General features: G+C 34.5%; 1 protein-coding gene across 7 annotated transcripts in view; it reads left to right on the top strand.

Annotated features, from left to right (window-relative positions):
- The window catches only part of LOC118205862 (uncharacterized), a 238591-nt gene that overhangs the window by 79653 nt on the left and 135356 nt on the right, over nt 1-23582 (top strand). For all 7 annotated transcript variants that reach the window (XM_085827135.1, XM_085827138.1, XM_085827136.1 and 4 more), the window contains 10 exons: nt 10060-10176; nt 13238-13345; nt 13452-13559; nt 13680-13787; nt 14121-14228; nt 14333-14440; nt 14562-14669; nt 14775-14882; nt 15001-15108; nt 15202-15309. In XM_085827135.1, coding sequence (XP_085683261.1) covers nt 10060-10176; nt 13238-13345; nt 13452-13559; nt 13680-13787; nt 14121-14228; nt 14333-14440; nt 14562-14669; nt 14775-14882; nt 15001-15108; nt 15202-15309 — 1089 coding nt within the window. The remainder of the gene's footprint in view (nt 1-10059; nt 10177-13237; nt 13346-13451; nt 13560-13679; nt 13788-14120; nt 14229-14332; nt 14441-14561; nt 14670-14774; nt 14883-15000; nt 15109-15201; nt 15310-23582) is intronic.

Below are 23582 nucleotides of genomic sequence, written 5' to 3'. Positions count from 1 at the left end.
TTAGTACTTGTAGGGCTTCTGTCGAACTTGTGCGGTAACCCCTACTGATTTGTAGAAGGAGCATTCTTTGTATGGAGAGAAGATGACGGCGTTCATGTTTAGTTAGAGAAGTTGCCCAGACACCAGCACAGTGCAAAATGATGCTTTCTGTGACTGTCTGATACCAAATGTTTAGTAAGGAAGAAGAGACACCCCAAGTTTTATCCGTGATTTTAGCCGTGGCCCAGGTTTTAGCCAGTTTTTAGTCATCATGTTATTATTCAAAATTTCAATTAGATTCTTAATATTTTTCAGGTGCGGCAGCCAAAAATGTCCGGAGTCAATTGTGAGACTTGACTTGTTGAACTACCTTAATAGAGGTTCTATACAATTTAATTGTGGGCTTTCGTTTAGGAAGGGCTACAGCTCCTATTGTCATAGCTTGAGTTTTACAGATTGGAATAGTAATTTTGTGATCTCTAGCTCATTTGGTGAACTTATCAAGGTAATATTGTACTGCTGATTGTAATTTTGATTTCCCGTTTACAATAAGAATAAAGTCATCTGCATATGCTATGATAGAACAATTGGGTGTATTTTTAAACTCTTGGAGTGATGAATTTGCGAATCCGTAAGACCTAAACATGAGCCCTGAGGGCATCCTCGATGTAATTTTTGTGCAACAATTCCAGAGTCTAGAGTAACTTGAATGGAGCGGTCTTGGAGATAGCTTCTTATGAGGTCTACGAGATCGCCTGGACACTCCATAGTGACCAAGGCATCAAGGATGTCTGGCCCCCTAAGAGAGTAAAAGGCTCCTTGAATATTTAAGATAATAATGAGAGAGTGAAGCTTCTTTTCTATGTTGGCTCGAATAACTGAAAGAAGACTCGAAATTGCCTATTCTGTTGATTTGTCTATAAGAACACTAAATTGTGAGGGGTCCTGAACATTATTACGAAATAAGATGTATTGTAATCCGGTCGCGGACACTTAGCCGACACCAGTTAGCCGACAGGACATTTAGCCGACATAGACATTTAGTCGACACGGACACTTAGCCGACAGGACATTTAGCTGACACGGACAGTTAGCCGACAGGACATTTAGCCGACACACAGAATTCGCCGTCAGGGCACTTAGCTAAGGGACAGTTAACTGTCAAGACATTTATTCAACAGGACACTAAGCCGACAGTGACGTTTTAGCTGACACGTACCCAATAATTATTTAAATTTGCAATCAATTACAAAAGTTCTCGACTTTTCCATAAGTTCAATATTTAAATTATTTTTTTCACTTATCAGTAAAATTCAGTTTTCGATTCTTGAAGATCTCATACGTGCTTTTAATTATTGTGTTAATTTAGCATTGTTTGATATGTATCATGCTGTTTGGTGTATATTGGCTAAATTGAAAAAGCGCTGAAATTTCTCCTCAAGGAATATGAATTAAATTTCGAAAGGAAAAAGAATTTTTTTAGCTAAGTAGGGCGGTCACTTAATTGCATTTTAATACTGGATCTTCAAAAGTTATCCGTAAAGCTTCTTCATTTAATCAGCTTTCACATCATTTAATAATTTTTCTTGTTTACTTAATGATATTAATTTTCCAATCTCGCTCTTCCAAATGCTTTCAAATTTCTAATATCTTTACGTTTCATTACTATTTTGCTCATCACATTGTTTTGCATTCCTTCCCTTAAAAAATCGCTTGGCTCCTCCAACTAATGAAATTTCCTTTCCCTGTCATGAAAAATCTGAAAAATGCAATAAAATTATTGTTATTCTTGAATTATACTCTTTTATAGAAACATATCGCGGTGAAGGTTAGTTTAGCAAATATATTTTATTTTGTTAGTAAAAACAATTTAGAAAAGTGAATTTTTAAGACCAGCAAAAAGTATAAATTATTTGTGACCTCTATAATTTGCAGTTCATGTCCCCATTCTTGAGATAAAAATATTGTGACATTTTATTGACCACGCCTCTCGCTTAAAATACTTACTTAGGTTAATGTTTATTGCCCTAAACTAGTTCATAATGTTTAATTTAGAAGTAAAATATTCTTTAAGGTTTTGTTTTCTTCAAAACTGAAGCTGCAGAAGGGGGGCCACAAAGTAAGGCGGAGCAAAGTGACAAATCGTGAAAAGTCACCGTAATGTAGTACCATCTAACTATGCTAGATTTAACTATATCTGTCATGTAAATAGATAATATTATTTACTATGTTTTGAAAGTAGCGATGTGTAATTTGCAATTAATATGTTATATTAATGTTTTTCTGATAAAATATAACTTTTCTCAATATCTGGGTAAAATGTATAAATTTTCATTTCATATCTCATTATTTAATTTTTTTTCATCTTCCATTCCTTCTCTTTCTCGTTTTTTGTTTAGCGGCCACCTAACAAAAGTAAGTTTGGTTTATGTAATTACGGCAAAGCCAAAGGGATATTTGGCTAAGAGGAGGGATGCCTTCGTGGAGAACTTTCTAAGGAAAACTGCCTCGTATACATGTTACACATGGGAAAAACCACGAAAACAGCCTGTCTGTTCGCGGTATTCAAATTTGGACTGAACTGTCAGTGTTCAGTAACTTTACCGCTCGGCAGCTGCTGAGTTTAACAGAAATAGAGTGACCGTTTTACTTAATGCATAACCAGTCTCTTCCAATGAAAATTGCCTTTTTAGGCTAGAACTTTATTAATACATTCAGGAAAATGGGCACGAAAAATTTTCCGATTACCCTGTAGCTAAACGGAAAACGAGAAAGAGAAGGAATGAGAGATTAAAAAAAATTAAATGAAGGAAAAATTAAATGAATATTTATTCATTTTTAAGAGATATTGAGAAAAGGTATATTTTATAAGAAAAACATTAATATAACATATTATGGTACTTTTCCGTTTTGCCGGCACAGAAGGTAAAGTCGCCAATAATGGTACGACCGATGCCAAACGGAATATCCTCGCTGGTAACCTTTTACGCCTCATTTTTCAAACAAGTCTCAGCCATTTATTATCAGATTGATTGTTTCTTTAAATATTGGCATACGATTACATATAATTTTTATCAGATAGTATTATGCCCTAAGGCCATTTGTGGTAATTAAGTCAATTAAAATGCAATCAGACCGCTCACCCGAAGGCGAAAATATAGAAAACGCAAAGTCAAGGGTTAAATTCATCAATTCTAATTGAGAATGCACTAGCGAAGTAAAGCGCTGCGGTTTTACATAATTTCTGAATAAGCCGTTCGTACTAATTGAAGTAATTCTTCCATTTAAACTTTTATTTCAAATTAAGAGTTAACTTGAAATTAATGTAGATAATTAGAGATAATTATATTTTTGTAGCGTAGTTTGCTTGAGATTTTATACCTTCAAAATAAAAAAATTCTTAGAACTAACATTTGCTAAAACTTTTTATGTGTATGTTGTCGCCAATAAAGTCTGCTTGGCGAGATTTGCGCCGAAAATTACACATCGTGACTTTCAAAACATAGTACATAATATTATCTACTGACATGAGTGATCTATTTAAATCTAGCATCGATAGATGGCACTACATAACGGTAACTTTTCACGATCTGACACGCTTTCTTCCGTCCTACTTGGATTGTGTCCGCCTCCTTCTGCAGCTCTAGTTATGAATAAAACAATACCTTAAAGAATATTTTACTTCTAAATTCAACATTAAGCACTAGTTTAGGGCTATAAACATTAACCTAAGTAAGTATTTTAAGCGAGAAGCGTGGTCAATAAAATGTTACAGAATTTTTATCTCAAGTATGGTGGCATGAACTGCAAATTATAGAGGTCACAAATAATTCATACCTTTCCTGGTCTTAAAAATTCACTTTTCTAAATTGATTTTACTAACAAAATAAAATATATTTGCTAAACTAACCCTCACCGCGATATGTTTCTATAAAAAAGATTAATTCAAGAATAACAATAATTTTCTTGCATTTTTCAGATTTTTCATGACAGGGAATGAAATTTCATTAGTGGGATGAGCCAGACAATTTTTATTCGAAGGAATGCAACACGATATGATGAGCAAAATAGTAATGAAACGTAAAGATATTAGAAATTTGAAAGCATTTGGAAGAGCGAGATTGGAAAATTAATATCATTAAGTAAACAAGAAAAATTATTAATGATGTGAAAGTTGTTTAAATGAAGAAGCTTTACGGATAATTTTTGAAGATCCCATATTAAAATGCAATTAAGTGACCGCCCTACTTAGCTAAAAAAATTCTTTTTCCTTTCGAAATTTAATTCATATTCCTTGACGAGAAATTTCAGCGCTTTTTCAATTTAGCCAATATACGTAGGTAAGTTGAAAAATAAGTTTCCCCTGTCGACTGTGGTCAGAGTTGTGTATGAAAGTAAAAAAACAGAATGAGACATTAAAGGTATGACATACCTTTATTTTTCCACATAGGTACCAAGTACATTGAGACATTTGTTATATCGCTTGATAAGCTTCAAAAACCCCTCCAGGAAAAAATCAGGGATTTGCATATGGAAGAAGCGTTGAACGGCTATGAGCGAAAGGCGACACAGCAGGAAAACGCGCAAGTCATTGATACACCATTGGGTAGAGGTCACTGCAAATCAAGCAGTTGGCGCTGTTGCAGTGCCTGCACAAAGCGGAGACCAGCCTTTCATTTGAGCCTCGGTAGGTATGGAGAGAAGGTGAGTTTTGAATTCGTGGTCAAAGGAGGAAGTGAGAGCGGTTATCCGCTATGAATGGGCACGTGGAGTATCAGGAACAGAAATTCATAACCGCCTCGTGGAAGTCTATGGGCCAGGTGTGATGTCGAAGCAAATGGATGCGGAGATGGTGTCGCATATTCAGTGATGGACGTCAGCAAGTGGAGGGCATACCGAGAGTTGGACGGACGCGCACGGCCACTACAGATGCAAATGTCAGGAAGGTGGATGACATAATTTAGAGCGAACCGGCGTATCACCATCGATGAAGTAGCGGAAGAACTTGGAATCTCACATAAGCGAGCTCGAAAATCATCCACGACATTCTTCGATACAGAAAAGTGTCAGCACGATGGTTGCCCCGACAATTGACCTTGACACACAAGGAACAACGCATGGGAGTCAGCCTGGAACATCTCGTGCGTTACCATGAAGATGGCAATGACTTTCTGTTATGGATTGTGACAGGGGGTGAAATGTGTGTCCACCATTTCACGCCAGAATCGAAGGCCGCATCTATGGAGTGGAAACATCCGTCATCACCTGTCCGAAAGAATTTCAAAACAACTCCCTCTGCAGGTAAAGTGCTCCTCACAGTTTTCTGGGACGCCCAAGGAGTCTTGTTGCTGGACTTTTTGGAGGTTGGAACCATCAATGCTATGCGCTACTGTGACACCCTGTCGAAATTGAAAGAGGCGATTCGGAAAAAGCGGCCTGGCCTTCTCACATCTGGCGTTCTGCTGTTGGATGACAATGCCAGACCACATTCGGCGACGGCAAAGCAAAACCATATTGCAACTCTTGGTTGGGAGCGCCTACACCATCCGCCATACAGTCCTGATCTCGCACCAAGCGACTTCCATCTGTTTCCGGCTTTGAAGAAAAATCTCGGGGGAAGGTGCTTTGGAAGCAATACTGAAGTGAAACAAGCCGTTCAACGCTTCTTCCATATGCAAAGCCCTGATTTCTTCCTGGAGGGCTTTTTGAAGCTTATCAAGCGATATGACAAATGTCTCAATGTACTTGGTACCTATGTGGAAAAATAAAGGTATGTCATATATTTAATGTCTCATTCTATTTTTTGACTTTCATATACAACTTTGACCGCAGTCGACAGGGGAAACTTATTTTTCAACTTACCCTCGTACACCAAACAGCACGATATATATCAAACAATGCTAAATTAACACAATAAATGAAAAGCACGTATGAGATCTTCAACAATCGAAAAATGAATTTTACTGATAGATGAAAAAAATAACTTAAATATTGAACTTATGGAGAAGTGGAGAAATTTTGTAATTGATTGTTAACTTTAAATAATTATTGGGTACGAGTCAGCTAAAACGTCATTGTCGGCTTAATGTCCTGTTGACTAAATGTCTTGACTAACTGTCCCGTAGCTAAATGCCCTGACGGCGAATTCTGTGTGCCGGCTAAATGTCCTGTCGGCTAAGTGTCCGTGCGGGCTAAGTGTCTTGTCGGCTAACTGTCCGTGTCGGCTAAATGTCCTGTCGGCTATGTGTCCGTGTCGACTAAATGTCTGTGTCGGCTAACTGAAGTCGGTTAAGTTTCCCGTCGGCTAAGTGGTTGTTGGCTAAGTGTCAAGGACCCACAGTAATCTACCCAGGATAACACGTTCCAGGAGATTTCCAAAAGCTGGGAGAAGACATATAGGACGGTAAGAAGATGGTTGAACAGGAGCCTTGCCTTTCTTATGAAACAGTACCACTTCTGCTCTTTTTGTATGTAAAGGGAAGTGTCGGAGTCTCCAACAAGTATATATAAATAATATAATAAGGTCAGGAACAAATTTAAAAAGCATTTGAATGATAGCATTGTCTATGCTATCGGGCCCTGGGGCTTTTTCGGTTTAAGGCATTTTAATATCTTTGCCAATTCATATTTATTTAGAGGAGGTTCAGTAGACTGCCTATATGAATCATATTTATTAAATTTGGCTCTCAATTTTGATTGCTGTGCTGTGTCATCAGCTGGTGGATCATTCTTGAAAAGGGAAGAAAGAACGAATTTTATTGTATCTATTGGTGACTCAGCCATTGGGAGTATTTCTGCTGGTAGAACTGTGGGCCTGAAGATCTTATCTGTGGCAATTGGAAAGCTGTCTCGTAGGTGCCCACTGTTTTTGTGCAAAATTGCAGCCAGGAATCTTGCTTGGCAGATGCAATTTTTCGTTAAAAAGCGGCTTGTGATTTTTTATAGTTAACAAATAGGTCATGACGAATAGCAGGGTCAGTTGTTGCTTGTGCTTCTCTTCTGAGTTTTCGTAAATTTCTGCGATCCGTAGATAAGGTAACAGACCACCAAGAAATATCAGTACGTGTGTGAGTCTTTTATTCGAAATGTTTGTCGATGTGCTATCTTACAGCATGTTATCAGTTGGTTGTAGACGTTGTCGAAATCTGTAGTTATATTGCATACTCTGAGATTCTTGGTGAGTGTGTCTATAGAAGGAAAAATGTGCCTCTTTAGTTTTGTACTTCCACCATAGAAAGTTTTGAAGCGTGTTTTGAAATTTGCAGTGAGGGTGGCATGGAAACTAAAAGTAATAGCATTATGATCACTTAAAGTGATAAAGTCATGGACTGTCCAATCTTGTATTAGCGGTGCTAGGTTAATAGTTGAAAGTGTCAGGTCCGGCCAGCCTTTTGCACGAAGAGTATCAAAAGTCGGTAGAGAATCAGTAGAATTTAGAATCACCAAGTGATTAGCTCCAGTGAAATCTATGAGTGGAGCTGATCTTGAGTTTTCTGATGTTGCACCCCATAGCGAGCTTGATGCATTGAAGTTTCCTCCTAAGATGTAATTTTTGAATGAACACAGTTTAAGGTAATTTAGTTCAAATAAAATAGTAAGGAATCTATATTTTCACTGGATGGAAAATAAGTAGAAGCGATCAGAAAGCAACCTTCTGCTGTATCCAAGGCTATAGAGATGGTATGTTCAGTTGTCCTCCATATCATGGGAGACAAGGAGCCATTGTAGACTATAGCAGCCAATTTATTATGAGAGAGAAAGATCCTGTTACTAGAAAGTAGAACCAATTAGTGTGTTATCTTTAGTAGTATATGGTTCTTAAACAGGCCTGTTTTGTTGCAACTATGGATCTTTGTAAATTACACTGTAGAAACTTTAGGCTTTTGAAACTATGAAGAGAAGTGGAACTTAATTCTGATTGAGGTTCCTCAATAGTTGCTACAGTTCCCTTTTGTAAGTCGGGCATAACTTGGAATTAGCCGAGTGATTGCAATCAAAATGGGTACCTTTATTTAGGTTAGAGTTCGTACAGTTAATGCACGTCGGAATTTCCTGGCAATGAGAAATTGGTACTTCGTGTGCTTTAGCACGCTGGACACAGGAAGGAGATTCTGCGCAGGTGCGGCTCTGATGGCCTAGGCCTTGACAGTTGAAACAGCGAAGCAAGCAAACGTAGCGTCTAAACGGGCAGGAATTAAATCCCAAGTAAATTCGTCCTTGTTGTCCTAAATTAATAAAATAGCTTCTATTCAAGTTAATTATCCAATTGGTCTTAGAATTCGTACGATGAATCTGAGTTTTAGGGTGAATTGCTCCTCCTTTTTCAGAAGGTAAATGAGTCTCAAAAGCTGAAATAAGGTCGTCCGCTGTAAATTCAGATGATACACCAAACACAATTATGGAATCTTTCAACGGTTTTGGTGCTCTTAAATGTAACGTATCACAGATGGTTTTATCCGATCAAATGGGTTCTTTTAGTTTTGTGACGTACTCTTTAGAAGTACAACGGATTAATAATTCTTTTGATCTTGTAGGCCGAATTTGCTTGATAGAAATCCTCAACTTCTTCGGGTTCAACTGAGTTGCCAATTGTTGTTGTATATTTTTAGGTGTACTATTTGGATCTTTTGAAACTATTATAAGGACGTTTTCTGTTGAGGTTAAATGCTGACGGGGTTTCCTTTTCTTTCTTTGCACCAGTGTAAAGGGAGGTTCTGGCTTTTCTGATGTATGATCAATATGGAGCTGGGGTAATAGTTGTGGGATTAGAATTGGGAAGTTCTATGATTGAAATAACTTTTTGGAGAGAGTCGTTGTGTTCTCGTAATGTTTCAATTTGTCCTTGTAGATTCGCAATAATAAGTTCTTGTTCGACAAGTAGCTTGTGTGCCAGTTCAATGACGTCTATGATTAATTTTTGATCAGCCTTGTTTAATCTATGATGAGCGTTTTCTGCACCTATATATTTTAAGATAAAAGAGCTTCTTCCTAAATTATTGGCTCTAGAAACTGTTGGATCAAAGATAAAAGCTGGAATAATTCTCTCAGAAGCAATTGAAGAGGGTGCAGAGGCCGATACTGATAGAGTAGTGGAAGCCATTGAAATTAGTTAAAAACACATAAGAGTTGAAAACAAGTCTTAAAATAAAATCCAAATTTTATTTTTCCACTCAATTTCAATTTCAATTTAAGATTTAGTTGTTTATGACTACTTATGTAAGATTTTATTTATTTATTTTTTTAATTGAATTATTAGTTTTAATAACGTTAAATAGCTGTATTTATTTATTGGTGACATATGAAAATATTTTGCACGTGCTATTTTTGAGCTTCTGCATGAATTTTGTAACAATGGTTTCTACAAATTCAAATATGAAACAAAAATTTAACAAAATGTTTTTAAATTGACCATAAATTCAATATTTTTAGATATTTTGTAAAAAAGAAACCTTATATCAGATGAAAGGTATTGTTTTTGTACTACAAATCTAATATAAATTAATTATACATAATATCATCAATGGGGTCCAATCAATTTCAGTTTAGAAGCACATACCTAAGCGTTAGTCAGGCTTTCAAATGCAGAACACTGTTGAAACTTCAAGCATTCAAGATGTATAATTGAAACGCTAATGACTTACAGATGATTAGTCCAACTGTATCGGCACTTGTACCAATCAATTTCTCTCATTTTAGGCTCTCTAATGATATAAAACTTATTCATACGATCATACGTTTTACGCAGTTAAAGTTACACACTTTGGGAGCTCAAACTAACACGCAGCACTACAAATAGTTGCATTATCTCGCTTTCTCCTTCCAGTTATTGTATCCTTAGATGTTTGCGAGAAGAAGAAATGCCAAAATGCAGACACATGTGAAACTCTTAAAAATTAAACTCTTAACTCTCTGAGTCATTAACAGTAATGATGGGAAACCATACTCAGAAACGTTTTGTGAAAAATTTATCAGTTTAACAAAAATCACTTTAAGACTTTTTTTTTTCAAGATTTCCACAGAGCATATAAATACTTTCTTCTTTTTCACGCTCGATTATACATCTAGCCTTCTTACTTTCAGTTTTCCCAGATCCATGCAATCCAAATCCTTGCAAGAACGATGGAAAATGCAGCGAGACGAGTACCGGATATAACTGCTCCTGTAAATCCCCATACACAGGAAACCAATGCGAAATAGGTATTTTGAATATACGTATTTACATTTCTAATCAGGAGATACTTCTGAATAAAAAAGGGGCAGATGATATTTCGATTTATTTATTTTTAATAACAAATCTTTGCAAGAACAAGCCATGCCAGAATGGTGGGACATGTGCACTTTGACTGCCAAGCCAAAATTGCAAATGTTCAGCACGGGGCCAAACATTTTTTTTGTGTAATTTGTATTTTTTTCAACATAAAACTATATATAAAAACAATATTTTTCAATCTGACTCATTTTGTAACACATGGGGAGATTTTCATCCTGGCTACCAAAAATGATAGCCAAAGCACACCACGAAAGTTAGTGTAAATTCTTCCATGCGTGGCCATGGCTATCTTATTTGATAGCCAGCTAAATTCGTCATTTATCAATAAACTTTTTTATTTAGATTTATGTTCTGTAGTAGAATATCTTAAATTCAAATATATGAAAGAATGAGCTTAAAAGATTATAGTTTCAGGTTTTTTTTCTTATTTTATTTATATGATTTTATTTCTATTATTTTGTTTAGGTTAGAATTATTTGAATTTTTATTACAATGAGCAAGAAAAAGTTAACTTTGGAAGAAATTGAAGCTGCGGCTATGAGATGCTATGATTCATGGGATGATGAAGACTTTGATTTATTTGATTCTGACGCGGATCCTGCGTATTCCCCTGAAAGCTCATCTGACGAAACTGATATGGACGATGATATTGATAATGTTATTGAAGACGTTATTCAAGCTGTGGTATCTGATGAAGAATTTGAGGATTTGACAGACCTACCCGACAGTTATGACCAGGAGAATAATATAATGACCACCGATGGATGGACAGAATATGTGGGCAGACAAAAAGTGTTTGAGTTTATCGGAAAGCATGGTTTGCAATCAGACATTTCACAACAAAGCACACCATTGGATATATTTTTACTACTTGTTGATGAAGAGATCATTAACCACATTGTTGTTGAAACAAACAGATATGCAGGGCAAATTATTTCATCACAACCAAAATTGAAGCATTCCAGGATAAATCGGTGGAATGAAACAAATCATGAAGAAATGAAAAAATTCTTAGGATAGATGATGTGGATGGGTTTGGTACCACTAGGTCGTTTGGAAGACTATTGGTCACAAAATGGAGTCTACAACATGACAATTCCACGAAATCGTTTTCAGATATTACTAACTATGCTTCATTTTGATAAAAATGAAACGAGCGATACCAGTAACAGGCTGCGAAAAATACAGCACCTAGTTGACATGCTACAACAAAAGTTCAAAGCCCTATTTTACCCGGGAGAAGATTTCGTTATAGATGAAACTCTTGTTCCATGGAGAGGGCGCCTAATTTTCAGGCAATATATTCCAAATAAATCCCATCGTTATGGAGTCAAACTGTTCAAGCTGTGTTCAGTTGATGGATATACATGGGGTCTTAAAGTCTATACTGGAAAGTCTGCATCTGGAGAGCGTGAAACCGGATTAGTAAAAAGTGTGTGTTTGGAACTAGCGGAATTACTTCTCAATCAAGGCAGAACTCTCTATATAGACAATTTTTATACTAGTTATGATTTGGCAAAGTGTTTGCTAGATAAAAAAACGCATGTTGTTGGAACACTAAGAGCAAATAAAAGAGATATCCCAAAGGAAGTCCTCCAAGCAAACTTAAAGAAAGGAGAAATGATTTCCAGAGAAGACGAGAATGGCATTGTTGTGTTAAAATGGAAGGACACCCGTGATGTTCGGATATTGAGCACAAAACATGCACCTATATTTGTTCCAGTTGCACCTAGGAAAAAACGAGCATTGCAAATGGAGCAAGGGAAAAATACAAATCAACATGCTGCAACTACTTCAACAAGCCAAAGCCTTCTACAAAGCATGCCATCAACCAGCGCAAATCAATTTGCAGTCATACCCTCAACCAACTTATTATCTGAACAACCATCTACCAGCACAAAAACAAATAGACAATATCGAAGGGCTTTAGAAAAACCTGAAGCCATATTGGCATACAATAAAGGCAAAGCTGGCATAGATTTGTCAGATCAGATGGGGGCTTATGCCACAACACTAAGAAAAGGTGTTAAGTGGTACAGAAAACTAGGATTAGAATTGTTGTTAGGCGTTGCAGTAGTTAACGCATGGGTTGTATATCGACATGTAACAAAATCCAAAATGAAAATTCGTAAATTTAGAGAGAGATTAGTTTTCCAGTTGCTTGGTATGGCTATAGATCCTGATCGTAATGAGCAAACAAGTAAAAAAACGCACCACCTGATTGATAGGATCCATGAAAATGGTAAAAAGGTACGACGTAAATGCCATATATGCTATATCAATATTTCTAAGACAGAGGGTCGTGAACAAGCCAGAAAAAAAGCAAAACTAACTTCCACATACTGTGACAATTGTCCTGACCAGCCTCAAATGTGTCGTAATTGCTTCAATGCTAAACACTGAATGTAACTTTATCCTGAAATAAAGGCAATAACATGATGTATTTATATTCTTTTTACTTTCACAAATTGCAAATATATGTATTTATCATATATTTTATATATATTTATCACATACTCTCTCTCTATTTATATATATTCCCTTTTTTGTTGCATGTTCCAAATATTTAATTTTTCATAAAACTTAGCTCATAAAATCGTCACATATACCAATTTGCGCAAACCACGTATACCTAACACATCGTAGGGCGCCCAACAATAGCTCCAATACGATTTTCATGTAACTGATAACATATTTGATAGCCATGGCCTGAAGTGTTGAAACACCATGGCTATCATATCGGATAGCCAGTGTCTCAACGGAAATATCACTGGATATCACATATGATAGCCATGGCAGTCAAAGTGTTAATGGGGTTCTTAACTGTAAATGTGTGAAGCCATATTCAGGAAAGGTTTGTGAAAAAGGTATTAGTTCATCAAAATCACTTCAAGATTCTATTCATTGAAATTTATACACAGCATGTAAATACTTATGTTTTTTCTCTCTCGATAATGCATTTAATCTTCTTTCTTTCATTTTTCCCAGATCCATGCAATCCAAATCCTTGCATGAACGATGGGAAATGTAATGTGACCAACACCGGATATAAATGCTCCTGTAAATCCCCATACTCAGGAAGCAAATGCGAAAAAGGTAACTCTTTCGAATAAGAGTATTTAAACTTCTAAATAGGAGACACCTTTAAAAGAAAGAGGGGAAATTCATATTTGAAACTTTCTGTCTTTTTTTTTAATAATAGATCTTTGCAAGGATAAGCCATGCCAAAATGGTGGGATATGTGAGACTATTAATGGAGTTCTTAACTGTAAATGTGTGAAGTCATATTCAGGAAAATTTTGTGAAAAAGGTATCAGTTTATCAAAATCACTTCAAGATTGCCTTCATTATAATTTATGCACAGCATGTAAATACTTATGTTTTATCTCTCTCGATAATGCATTTAATCTTCTTTCTTTCATTTTTCCAGATCCATGCAATCCAAATCCTTGCATGAACGATGGAAAATGTAGTGTGATCAACACCGGATATAAATGCTCCTGTAAATCCCCATACTCAGGAAGCAAATGCGAAAAAGGTAACTCTTTCGAATAAGAGTATTTAAACTTCTAAATAGGAGACTCCTTTAAAAGAAAGAGGGGAAATTCATATTTGAAACTTTCTATCTTTTATTTAATAATAGATCTTTGCAAGGATAAGTCATACCAAAATGGTGGGACATGTGAGACTATTAATGGAGTTCTTAACTGTAAATGTGTGAAGCCATATTAAGGAAAATTTTGTGAAAAACGTATCAGTTTATCAAATTCACTTCAAGATTGTATTCATTGAAATTTATGCACAGCATGTAAATACTTTTGTTTTATCTCTCTCGATAATGCATTTAATCTTCTTTCTTTCATTTTTCAAGATCCATGCAATCCAAATCCTTGCATGAACGATGGAAAATGTAATGTGACCTACACAGAATATAAATGCTTCTGTAAATCTCCATACTCAGGAAGCAAATGCGAAAAAGGTAACTCTTTCGAATAAGAGTATTTAAACTTCTAAATAGGAGACACCTTTAAAAGAAAGAGGGGAAATTCATATTTGAAACTTTCTGTCTCATTTTAATAATAGATTTTTGCAAGGATAAGCCATGCCAAAACGGTGGGACATGTGAGACTATTAATGGAGTTCTTAACTGTAAATGTGTGAAGTCATATTCAGGAAAATTTTGTGAAAAAGGTATCAGTTTATCAAAATTACTTCAAGATTGTCTTCATTGAAATTTATGCACAGCATGTAAATACTTATGTTTTTTCTCTCTCGATAATGCATTTAATCTTCTTTCTTTAATTTTTCCCAGATCCATGCAATCCAAATCCTTGCATGAACGATGGGAAATGTAATGTGACCAACACCGGATATAAATGCTCCTGTAAATCCCCATACTCAGGAAGCAAATGCGAAAAAGGTAACTCTTTCGAATAAGAGTAGTGAAACTTCTAAATAGGAGACACCTTTAAAAGAAAGACGGGAAATTCATATTTGAAACTTTCTGTCTCTTTTTTAATAATAGATCTTTGCAAGGAGAAGCCATGCCAAAATGGTGGGACATGTGAGACTATTAATGGAGTTCTTAACTGTAAATGTGTGAAGCCATATTCAGGAAACTTTTGTGAAAAAGGTACCAGTTTAATAAAATCACTTCATGATGTAGTTAAGTTTTCTCACGGCAGATAAATACCTAAATCGTTTTTTCTTCTTGATTATGCTGTTAGTTTTCTTACTTTCCTTTTTTGCAGACCCATGCAATCCAAATCCTTGTAAGAATTATGGGAAATGTAACATGATAAGCACCGGATATAACTGCTCCTGTAAATCTCCATATTCAGGGAAAAACTGCGAAAATGGTAACGATTTCCAATAACAGTATTTCAATTGGTAATTAGGACATGCGTTGAAAACCTTTAATCTTATATATGTAGCTTCCTGATTTCTTTTAGATCTTTGCAAGACGAATCCGTGCCAAAATGGTGGTACATGTGAAACTGTTAATGGAGTCCTTAAATGTAACTGTGTGAAACCATATGAAGGAACGTTTTGCGAAAGAGGTATTATTTCTAAATTAATGTAAAACCTTTCTATGTTTTTTGCATGTATACATTTCAATTGTTCCTATAATTCGGATTCAGCACAAATTTCAGTCAAACAATTTGAGCTTTTACATTTTCTTTGGGATGTATAAGGATGTAAGAAATCAAACATGACAAATTTTACACCCGTTTCTTAGAATCTTTACTAAATTATGCACGATGACCATAATTTTTTATAATAAGAGAAAATACAATTCAAATTTTGCAGTTTTTTACTACAGCATTCATTTAACATCAAAATCAAGTATCAAGAATTGTCATAATATTACATCAGACGAGGTTATATCCCTATGAATATAAATATATTCAATTTTCAAATAATTAATTTAGTGTAAGAGGAAAAATCATTATAAAAAGAAATCGGTAGAGATTATCCTATAGATGGTAGACTCTAGCTATACACAATATATTTTAAATTTGTAATGCTATATCTTATTATTCTTCTAAATTTACGTGAATGTAGCAACATTCAGCAAAATTATGATTTTTGTTTTTGTTTAGAAATGATTTTATAGGAAACATAAAAAACAATTTGTCTCATTTTATTTTTGCCCAAAATTTGTTCAACGAGGAAATTAATCTTGCAGCTTGAGTTTGTCAATTTAAGTAACAACTAAGGACAAATTGAAGTACCAAATTAAATACTTTAGTTTATCAGATTAAGTAACTACTAGTAAGTCCAGATTCTTTAACAAATAAAATAAACGAATACGTGAGATTCATTACGGTATGAATTGCATAGGAATGAGAATGGGAGGATGTAGAAAATGCATATAATAAATTCAAATTTAAAGTTGGTGTAGACATTTTGAGACTTGGGATGAAGTCTAAATATAGATTAAACGAAATTAGACAATATATAAATAATATTAAATAAAGATTAAATCTGTGGTTCTCAAACGTTTTTCCTCCTTGCATTCCTTATTGCTTTTCTTGACGATCATCCCCGTATTTCCAAACTCGAAAAATACCTACACATTTATTTAAATGTAAGTCATTTTCAATGTATTTTATAAATTATACTAATAAAATAATATAAATCAAACTAATCATAAAATATATTGATAAATACCAAAACTTGAATAAATACAATTTTTATGTTCATGAAATAAAACTAAATACTTGACAGGTAAATAAAATGTTGATAACATCCTGCCCCTCCAGGAGGAATTCTTTCCTGGTTGAGAACCTCTGGATCCAATGAAGGTGATCATTATCTTGTTATATTATTTACAATATAAGTGAAACTTTGGCACAACAATGAGCAACAAAGTACATCGACTCAAACATTTCCATCTTAGCATAGCAGCAGCTTAGAGAGATGTAGCCCACAGCAAAAAAATCAATTCCATAGTCTGGAAATGACAGTGAGGAATTTCTAACACTTTCGTTACAACGAATTATATTTTACCCGTCTGTAAACGATAGACGGCTGTCCACCGTCCGTGTATCGATTCCGCTAACTCATTTTGTTGAGACATCGTATGCATTGTTATAAAATTCAGCACTTGTTTAATCTGCTCCTACAGAAGGAATACTGCAGTTAACTTTTCACTTCTTATCTAATACGCTTAATTTTTGACGTTACAGACAAAATTTGCATATTCCCAACTTTTTGAACGTTATAATTTCCTTTCTGAACCTCTTCTATTTCATTTTTGTCAAAAACGCTGTCGATTATATGGTTATATCATATCGAACTTACAATATATCCTAATTGTTTTGAGCAGTGAACTTCAGTACCCCGTAATACAATCCCCTGTCTATAAATTCATATATGGACATTGTGTTTTATACTGCATCAAACCAACTTCTACTGATAACTCAACTCCTACATTATTAATTTCGTGGACACACAAGATCTCAAAGACACCCTATTTCAACATCTCCTCCTAAAGTTCTACACCTTGTTTAATATTAAACCATGCAAGTTTTTGGTGGTTCTATGCATTTATTTGTACACTTTAAATAACGCAGAATGTTATCTATGACTTCATCTTTCACGACCTTGTTCCGAATGTTAGTGATACCACGATGTTCAAGATTAATAAGATCCTTTAAATATCTTTAAATGTTTTTGAGCTATGCGTTGGCCTTCAAATCTGCTCCTCCTGTTTCCAGCGAGTGCAAAATCGTTTCTTGCAAATCTTAATTCTTTTAACTCTTATCTAACTTAATTCTTGATATGGTAACCGCCACAATAATTTCCTAGGGATTAGGATTAAGATTAAAGGTGTATTCTTGTTATTTGCAAATACTTCTGTTAGCAATTAATTAGTTCCTTTATTAAAAACACATTCTGTGAAACATTAATTGTTAGATACTTGCTTTATTCAGAAACATTACTGTCAACATTACTGCTCAAAAACATTACAGTTCAAATTATTACCGTTCTAAAAAAACTATTGTTGCCAATCAGGAAAATACATTTTAAATAAAATTAATACGTTGCGTTTACTTCGGTCATCCTGACTTAGTTACGACCTCGGAACATTAAGAACTTATATTTAAAAAAATTAAATCTGTAATATTAATGTTTATAGTTCGAAAGTCTTTAGCTGTAATTATAGATTCACCGTCGTTTTCTATTCTTTTTCCGTGTCCTAGTTTAGTAATATGCGGCGTGTTGTTATCGTTATCTCCAGTAACTCTAATGTCATTACCATCATCATCGTCTTTTTCTGATTCAGCTTGACACTGCTATGACTTTAATTGGCTCACATGAGCTGCCATACTAAAGAAATGTCCTTTCACCTTCTCTTCTAATTGAGTCACTCTATAGGTATCACTTGGTAAAACTTCTGTAACTACCAAAGGTCTCCTCGATACTTTTGTTGTGTTTTTGTTGATTCTCCAGTTGATTTCGGTACTCTTCTCATAACTACTATTTCTCCTCGTTCGAATGTTAAAGAATTACTTTTCTTCTTGTCATAATTTGCTTTCATTTTCATCTGCATATCTTCAGTTCTCTTTCTAGCTTCATTCTGTAAGATTACTGAATTCTCCCATTCATTTGCGTCTTCATCTGTAAGCATCCTCATCAATCCGTCGTTAAATTTTGGTGATTCTCTGATTCGGATTTTCCATACTCGTTTTAATCGTAGCCAAAATTGTTCGATTTGCTCTTTCCACCATTCCATTACCACTTGGATGTTGAGTTGAATTGAGTGCATGACTGATTCCATTATTTTGACAGTACTCTCGAAATTCCTTCATATTTAATGCAAAACAATCTCGATACTCATTTATCAAATGTAAAACTTCCTGTTTTCTCTCTCGCGTAATATTGTTATTAACTTTAATTTCTTCTAAAGTAATCCCTCTCTTAAACTTCTTAATTTCATTTATTATCATTATTTCTATTTGACTTGAATTTTCAGTTTTCTGATCTGAACTTGGTTCAACTAATTCTGCTACTTCCGCTGTACCGATACATTGATTCTCTTTCAAAATTAGTTTTCGATCGCTGTAGTTAGGGACTGGTATCACTGTTTCTCCCTGTATTACTTCCAATAATGAGCCCAACTCATCTTCCGATCCACTTATTAAAACATAACCGTTATTTATTTCATCAGTTTTAACTTTCACGAAATTAACCGTATTACTTTCGATTCAAGTTTCTTGGGAAGCCTTCAGTTTAATTCGCGGAGTGTTGCTATCATTTTGCAACTGTGAAAATGGGCAGTCATTAGCATAACGTATGTGCAAGGTATTACCTATCTTGGCGTATGCAATATGTGGTAAATCAGTCCATGTTCGACCAATTAATAAGTCGCATGGTTGAGTTTCATCTCCTACAATGCGAACTGTAATGTCCTTTCCTTCCACATTATCAATCTCTAAGTTAACAGTTACTTTTCCCAATGTTCTAGCGGCTGGTTTACTCTGGTTCCCAAAGCCAAACAATTCCTCCACATCGGGTTTTATAATAAGATTCAGTTTCTTAGCCGCAGACAGTTTCAATAAACACGAACTAGAACCCGTATCTATGACTGCAGTAATTTCTTCTCCATTATTGATGGAAGCATGCTTCAAATATACAGCTGGTGAAACACATGAATTCTGGTCCACGGATAAATTATTTTTAACATTTGTCAAGTCTGGATTCTTAGACTACACTTTTTAAAAGTAGGACCCTTTTCATTACATTTCCTGCAAATAATTTCGTTTTTAGGTTGAGGACAATTAGTCGCTATATGTCCATAATCATTAGAATTGAAGCATTTCGGCTCACCCTTTTCATTGCGGATGCCAGAATTATATCCCCTTTTCCTTTCGTCTGTTTTATAAAATTTATCTCTCAGATTGTATTTATTATCAAAACTTTTTTTAAAACTCACTTTGAAATTACCATCTGTCTGCATGGAATCGTTAACATTTCTTTGTCTTGAATACTGATTATAGGATCCTTCATAAAATTTAGAACCAGATTTGGGCTTTGAATTATGCCTAAAAGTTTTATTTTCTACTTGAAGTACTTTTATCCCTGCCCAAATATTTTCATATTCATCTAGTTTTTCAGCCAACTCTTCAGAATTAATGAATTTAGACCAATCATCAATGAAATGGTCTCGGATAGCAGCGGGGACCCTTTTCTTTAGTTGATCCGTAATAATAAGTTGTTTTAAAGAGTCAAAATCTGTTACATTTAATCCAGCAAGCCACTCTTGAAAATCATTTTTTAATTCAAACGTGAAGTTCTTCCACGTATTACGCAACGTTTTAATATGATCAACGAACTTTTGCCCAAACTGTTCAGGGCTTAACTTAAATTTTCTCAGTAGCAGTTAGATAACGTGCTTATAGTCGTTAGCTTTTTCTTCTGATTCACGGGCAATTAATTGAGTTATTCCATAAGGCAACAGATCCAACAGCTGACAAAATCAGTTTTGTTCTTCTAACCCAATACGTTGTGCCTGTCTCTCAAATAAAACTAAATAAAAACTTATATCACCTTTATTCAAATCATACTTATGCATTAATTTACTCATATCACAAATATTACTTCAACTAACATTAGAAGGAACAGAATCATTTACATTGCTACTTCTGATTTCAGCTTCTCTTTTCAATTTTTTAAGTTCAAATGGTCTTTGCTTATCTCTTTCTATAATTTCCATTTCAAATGCTCTTTGCTTATCTTTTTCTAAAATTTCTAACTTTAAAGTCTATCTAAACGATCCCTGTCTAAACGATCATTTATAATTCTATCTAGCATTTGTTTAGTAAAGTCTTCATTATAATTCTTACTATTCAAAATCATATCTCTTAAGCCTACAATTTTAATAGCAGAAGAGACACCTACATCAAGTTCCAAAGCAAGTTCTTTTAAGTCACTATGTGACAATAATTATCTCAGCAATTTTTGAAAATAGTGTATTAATTTTTTAACAAAAATTAAAGTATGCAATTATAAAATAAAAGAAAAATATGTACTTACATTTTTTTGAGTCATTTAACCTGTTGGGTACTATTCGGTTTCGAGGGCCGTAAAAAATCGCCAAACTATTGTTGATGCCAATGCTGCCAAAAATAATTGCGGCAACCCTAACGCAAGAAAGGAAGTGTAATAGCGAATAACTATTTAAGATTGATGTTTTAATTTAGATGAAAAGTTACTTTCATATAGTACTTTTTTATTATTATAATTTATATAAAAAAGGCTAAACATGACTGAATGGAAGCATAAGAGTAAATAACTGTTTCAGATTATTATTTTAATTTAGATAAAAAGGTTAATTTCACATCATACAATTTATTATTATTATTATTTATATAAAAAAGGCCAAAATAACTGAATGGAAACATACTCATTACAGGTTTCTTTCCTGCACCGCCATTTTGCTACCGTGTTATCGATAAAGCATAATTTCATCTCATAATTGTTCAAGCATAATTTTCTATCATGAATGATGCCATTTTTTTTTCTTTTTGAAAAAATTCTATTGTAGACTTTTCTTCACTCGGCAATTCCCAAATTGTAAAATCCATAGCTTTATCATAAAGAGAATTAAAAAATTAAACTAGTATTTCAATGGCGACTTGCAAATATAGAACTATCTAAAACTTACGCAATTTGAAATCAGCGCGTTCGCGAGATTTGGCGTGGAGTGCTGTTTAATGAGCGAGTTTGCTAGATTTGGCGCTTTTGCGCATGCATTTTCGCTGCAATTTTTTACGGTCCCCGAAACCGAATTGTACCACCTGTTGTTTATTGATAAGTATCACATAAAAAAATCGGAATCATAATTAAATCGGCTCTTTTAACCATATTCATCTGTTATCCACATTTCTCGCACTTCATTGAAGAAGCAATTAGCGAGGTTTCCTCCAAAAATTTAAAATAAATTTCCTCTGACGCTATTAACAATTTATGGTACTTTTCCGTTTCGCCGGCGCAAACCTCGCCATTTCCCTTTCTCAGGCGCAAATCTCACCAAGCAGACTTTATTGGCGACAACACACAGTATACACATAAAAAAAAATGTTAAGAAATGTTAATTCTAAGAATTTTAAACATTTTTTTTTATTTTGGAGGCATAAATATTTTAATATCGTTTAGGATTTTTTCAAATGGGTCTTTTGTGTCCTTTCGCCACATAAATTTGGCGAGGTAACTTCCCAGATGATGCCGAGCAGCTCCTCTGTGTTTCTTATTCCGCTATTTTGTGCTTCCCCATAGTCTTTCAATTTTTTGCGTGTGCGTTCCAGTTTCCGGATCTACAAAATTGTATTTATGGTTCACTTTGAAATGTTCGAAACTTTCCTCTTCCAGTTTTTCAGTGCAATATGATTTCCATGAATCGGAATATATTGTAGTTCCTTTTTCGATGTTTTCATTTATTGCCTCTAATATAATACTCATGGATCGGTTTGGCACCATCACAAAGAAACATTCGTTTGTTTCACGACAAACTCCACCAAAGATCCACTGTTGTGGTAAAATCCGTCCCGCGTTGTTTTTGCGTTTCGTAAACATACTTTCATCCACTTCAACGATGATACCAGGGCCTCCTACAAACACAAACCTCTCGCATGTAGTTATTCCAATCCAAAACTGTTCCGTGACTGATTTCCAACTGCTTTTCACACCATTTAACTGAGGTTAATTCTTCACTCCAACCATAAATGCATCTTAAACACTTCAAGAAACTCAATCTCGATGATTCAAACCATGTGCCTTTCCGTATACTTCTTTTACTGCGGCAAGTTGAAAGGTTGCAACGCCATTGAATTTCGTCTCCGAAATATAATTTCATTTCATGATTATTTTCACAAATAGCAATGTTAGGCAAAACGCCTTTCGCTTGAAAGAATCTGACGGATTCTTCCTCTGTCCTGGGCAAATCCCAAATTTTCATTGGTTTTTCATCCATTTTTGACATATTTGTAAAAGACGTTAATTTAAGAATTTAAAGACGTTAAATTAAAGATGTACTATGCTTTCATGGTATAACCTCTTGATTCGCAGGATAATATCACGTGATCCCAAACGATCTCATCTCACGTAAAGTACGCTACCAAAATCTGATTCTCTCAGGAATTATCTACATTAATTTCAAGTTAAATCTCAGTATGGAACACGAGTTTAAATGCAAGAATTATTTCAATATTATAATTAAAAAAATTCTATGTAAATGTATGCCAATATTGAAAAAAAAAAAAAAAAAAAAAGTAAATCTGATAATAAATCTCAGCGACTTGTTTTGAAAAAGTGCCGTGAAAGGTTATCAGCGAAGATATTCCCTTTGGCATCAGTTCTACCATTTTCGGCGACTTTATCGCTTGCGCCGGCGGAATGGGAAATTGCGCCGGCCAAACGGAAAAGTAGCCAATTTATAAATAAATCTTAGATTAGGAATCTTAGATTAGAAAAGACAGGTTGGCCAAAATAAGGTCTCAAAGGGCAATTGTTTTACTCCAATACCAATAATTCTTGGTAATTACCAATAACAACATTCATCTTCGAAACAAGGATATCCGTTCCATTTGAAATCTGAGGAATTCGAAGAGATGAATAATAAAAATTTAAAATGGCGCAGTAATGCACAAATATTCAGTAACCAATCAAGGAGCTGATTACATCACGCATAGAATTAAAATTATTTAAATAATCATTCATAATAAAATCATTTTTAAAACAAATGTAAAATTAAGTTTTATTTTAATATTTAAAAGTCATAAATAATGTTTAAAACATTAGATTAAATTTATAGATATTTATAAAACCA

Source organism: Stegodyphus dumicola, chromosome 11 (genome assembly GCF_044657685.1).
Source record: "Stegodyphus dumicola isolate Sdum_Otavi_A_Nest chromosome 11, ASM4465768v1".
NCBI lineage: Eukaryota > Metazoa > Arthropoda > Arachnida > Araneae > Eresidae > Stegodyphus > Stegodyphus dumicola.
The sequence above is the reverse complement of the archived record's forward strand: the minus strand, read 5'-3'. Positions and strand labels throughout refer to the sequence as shown.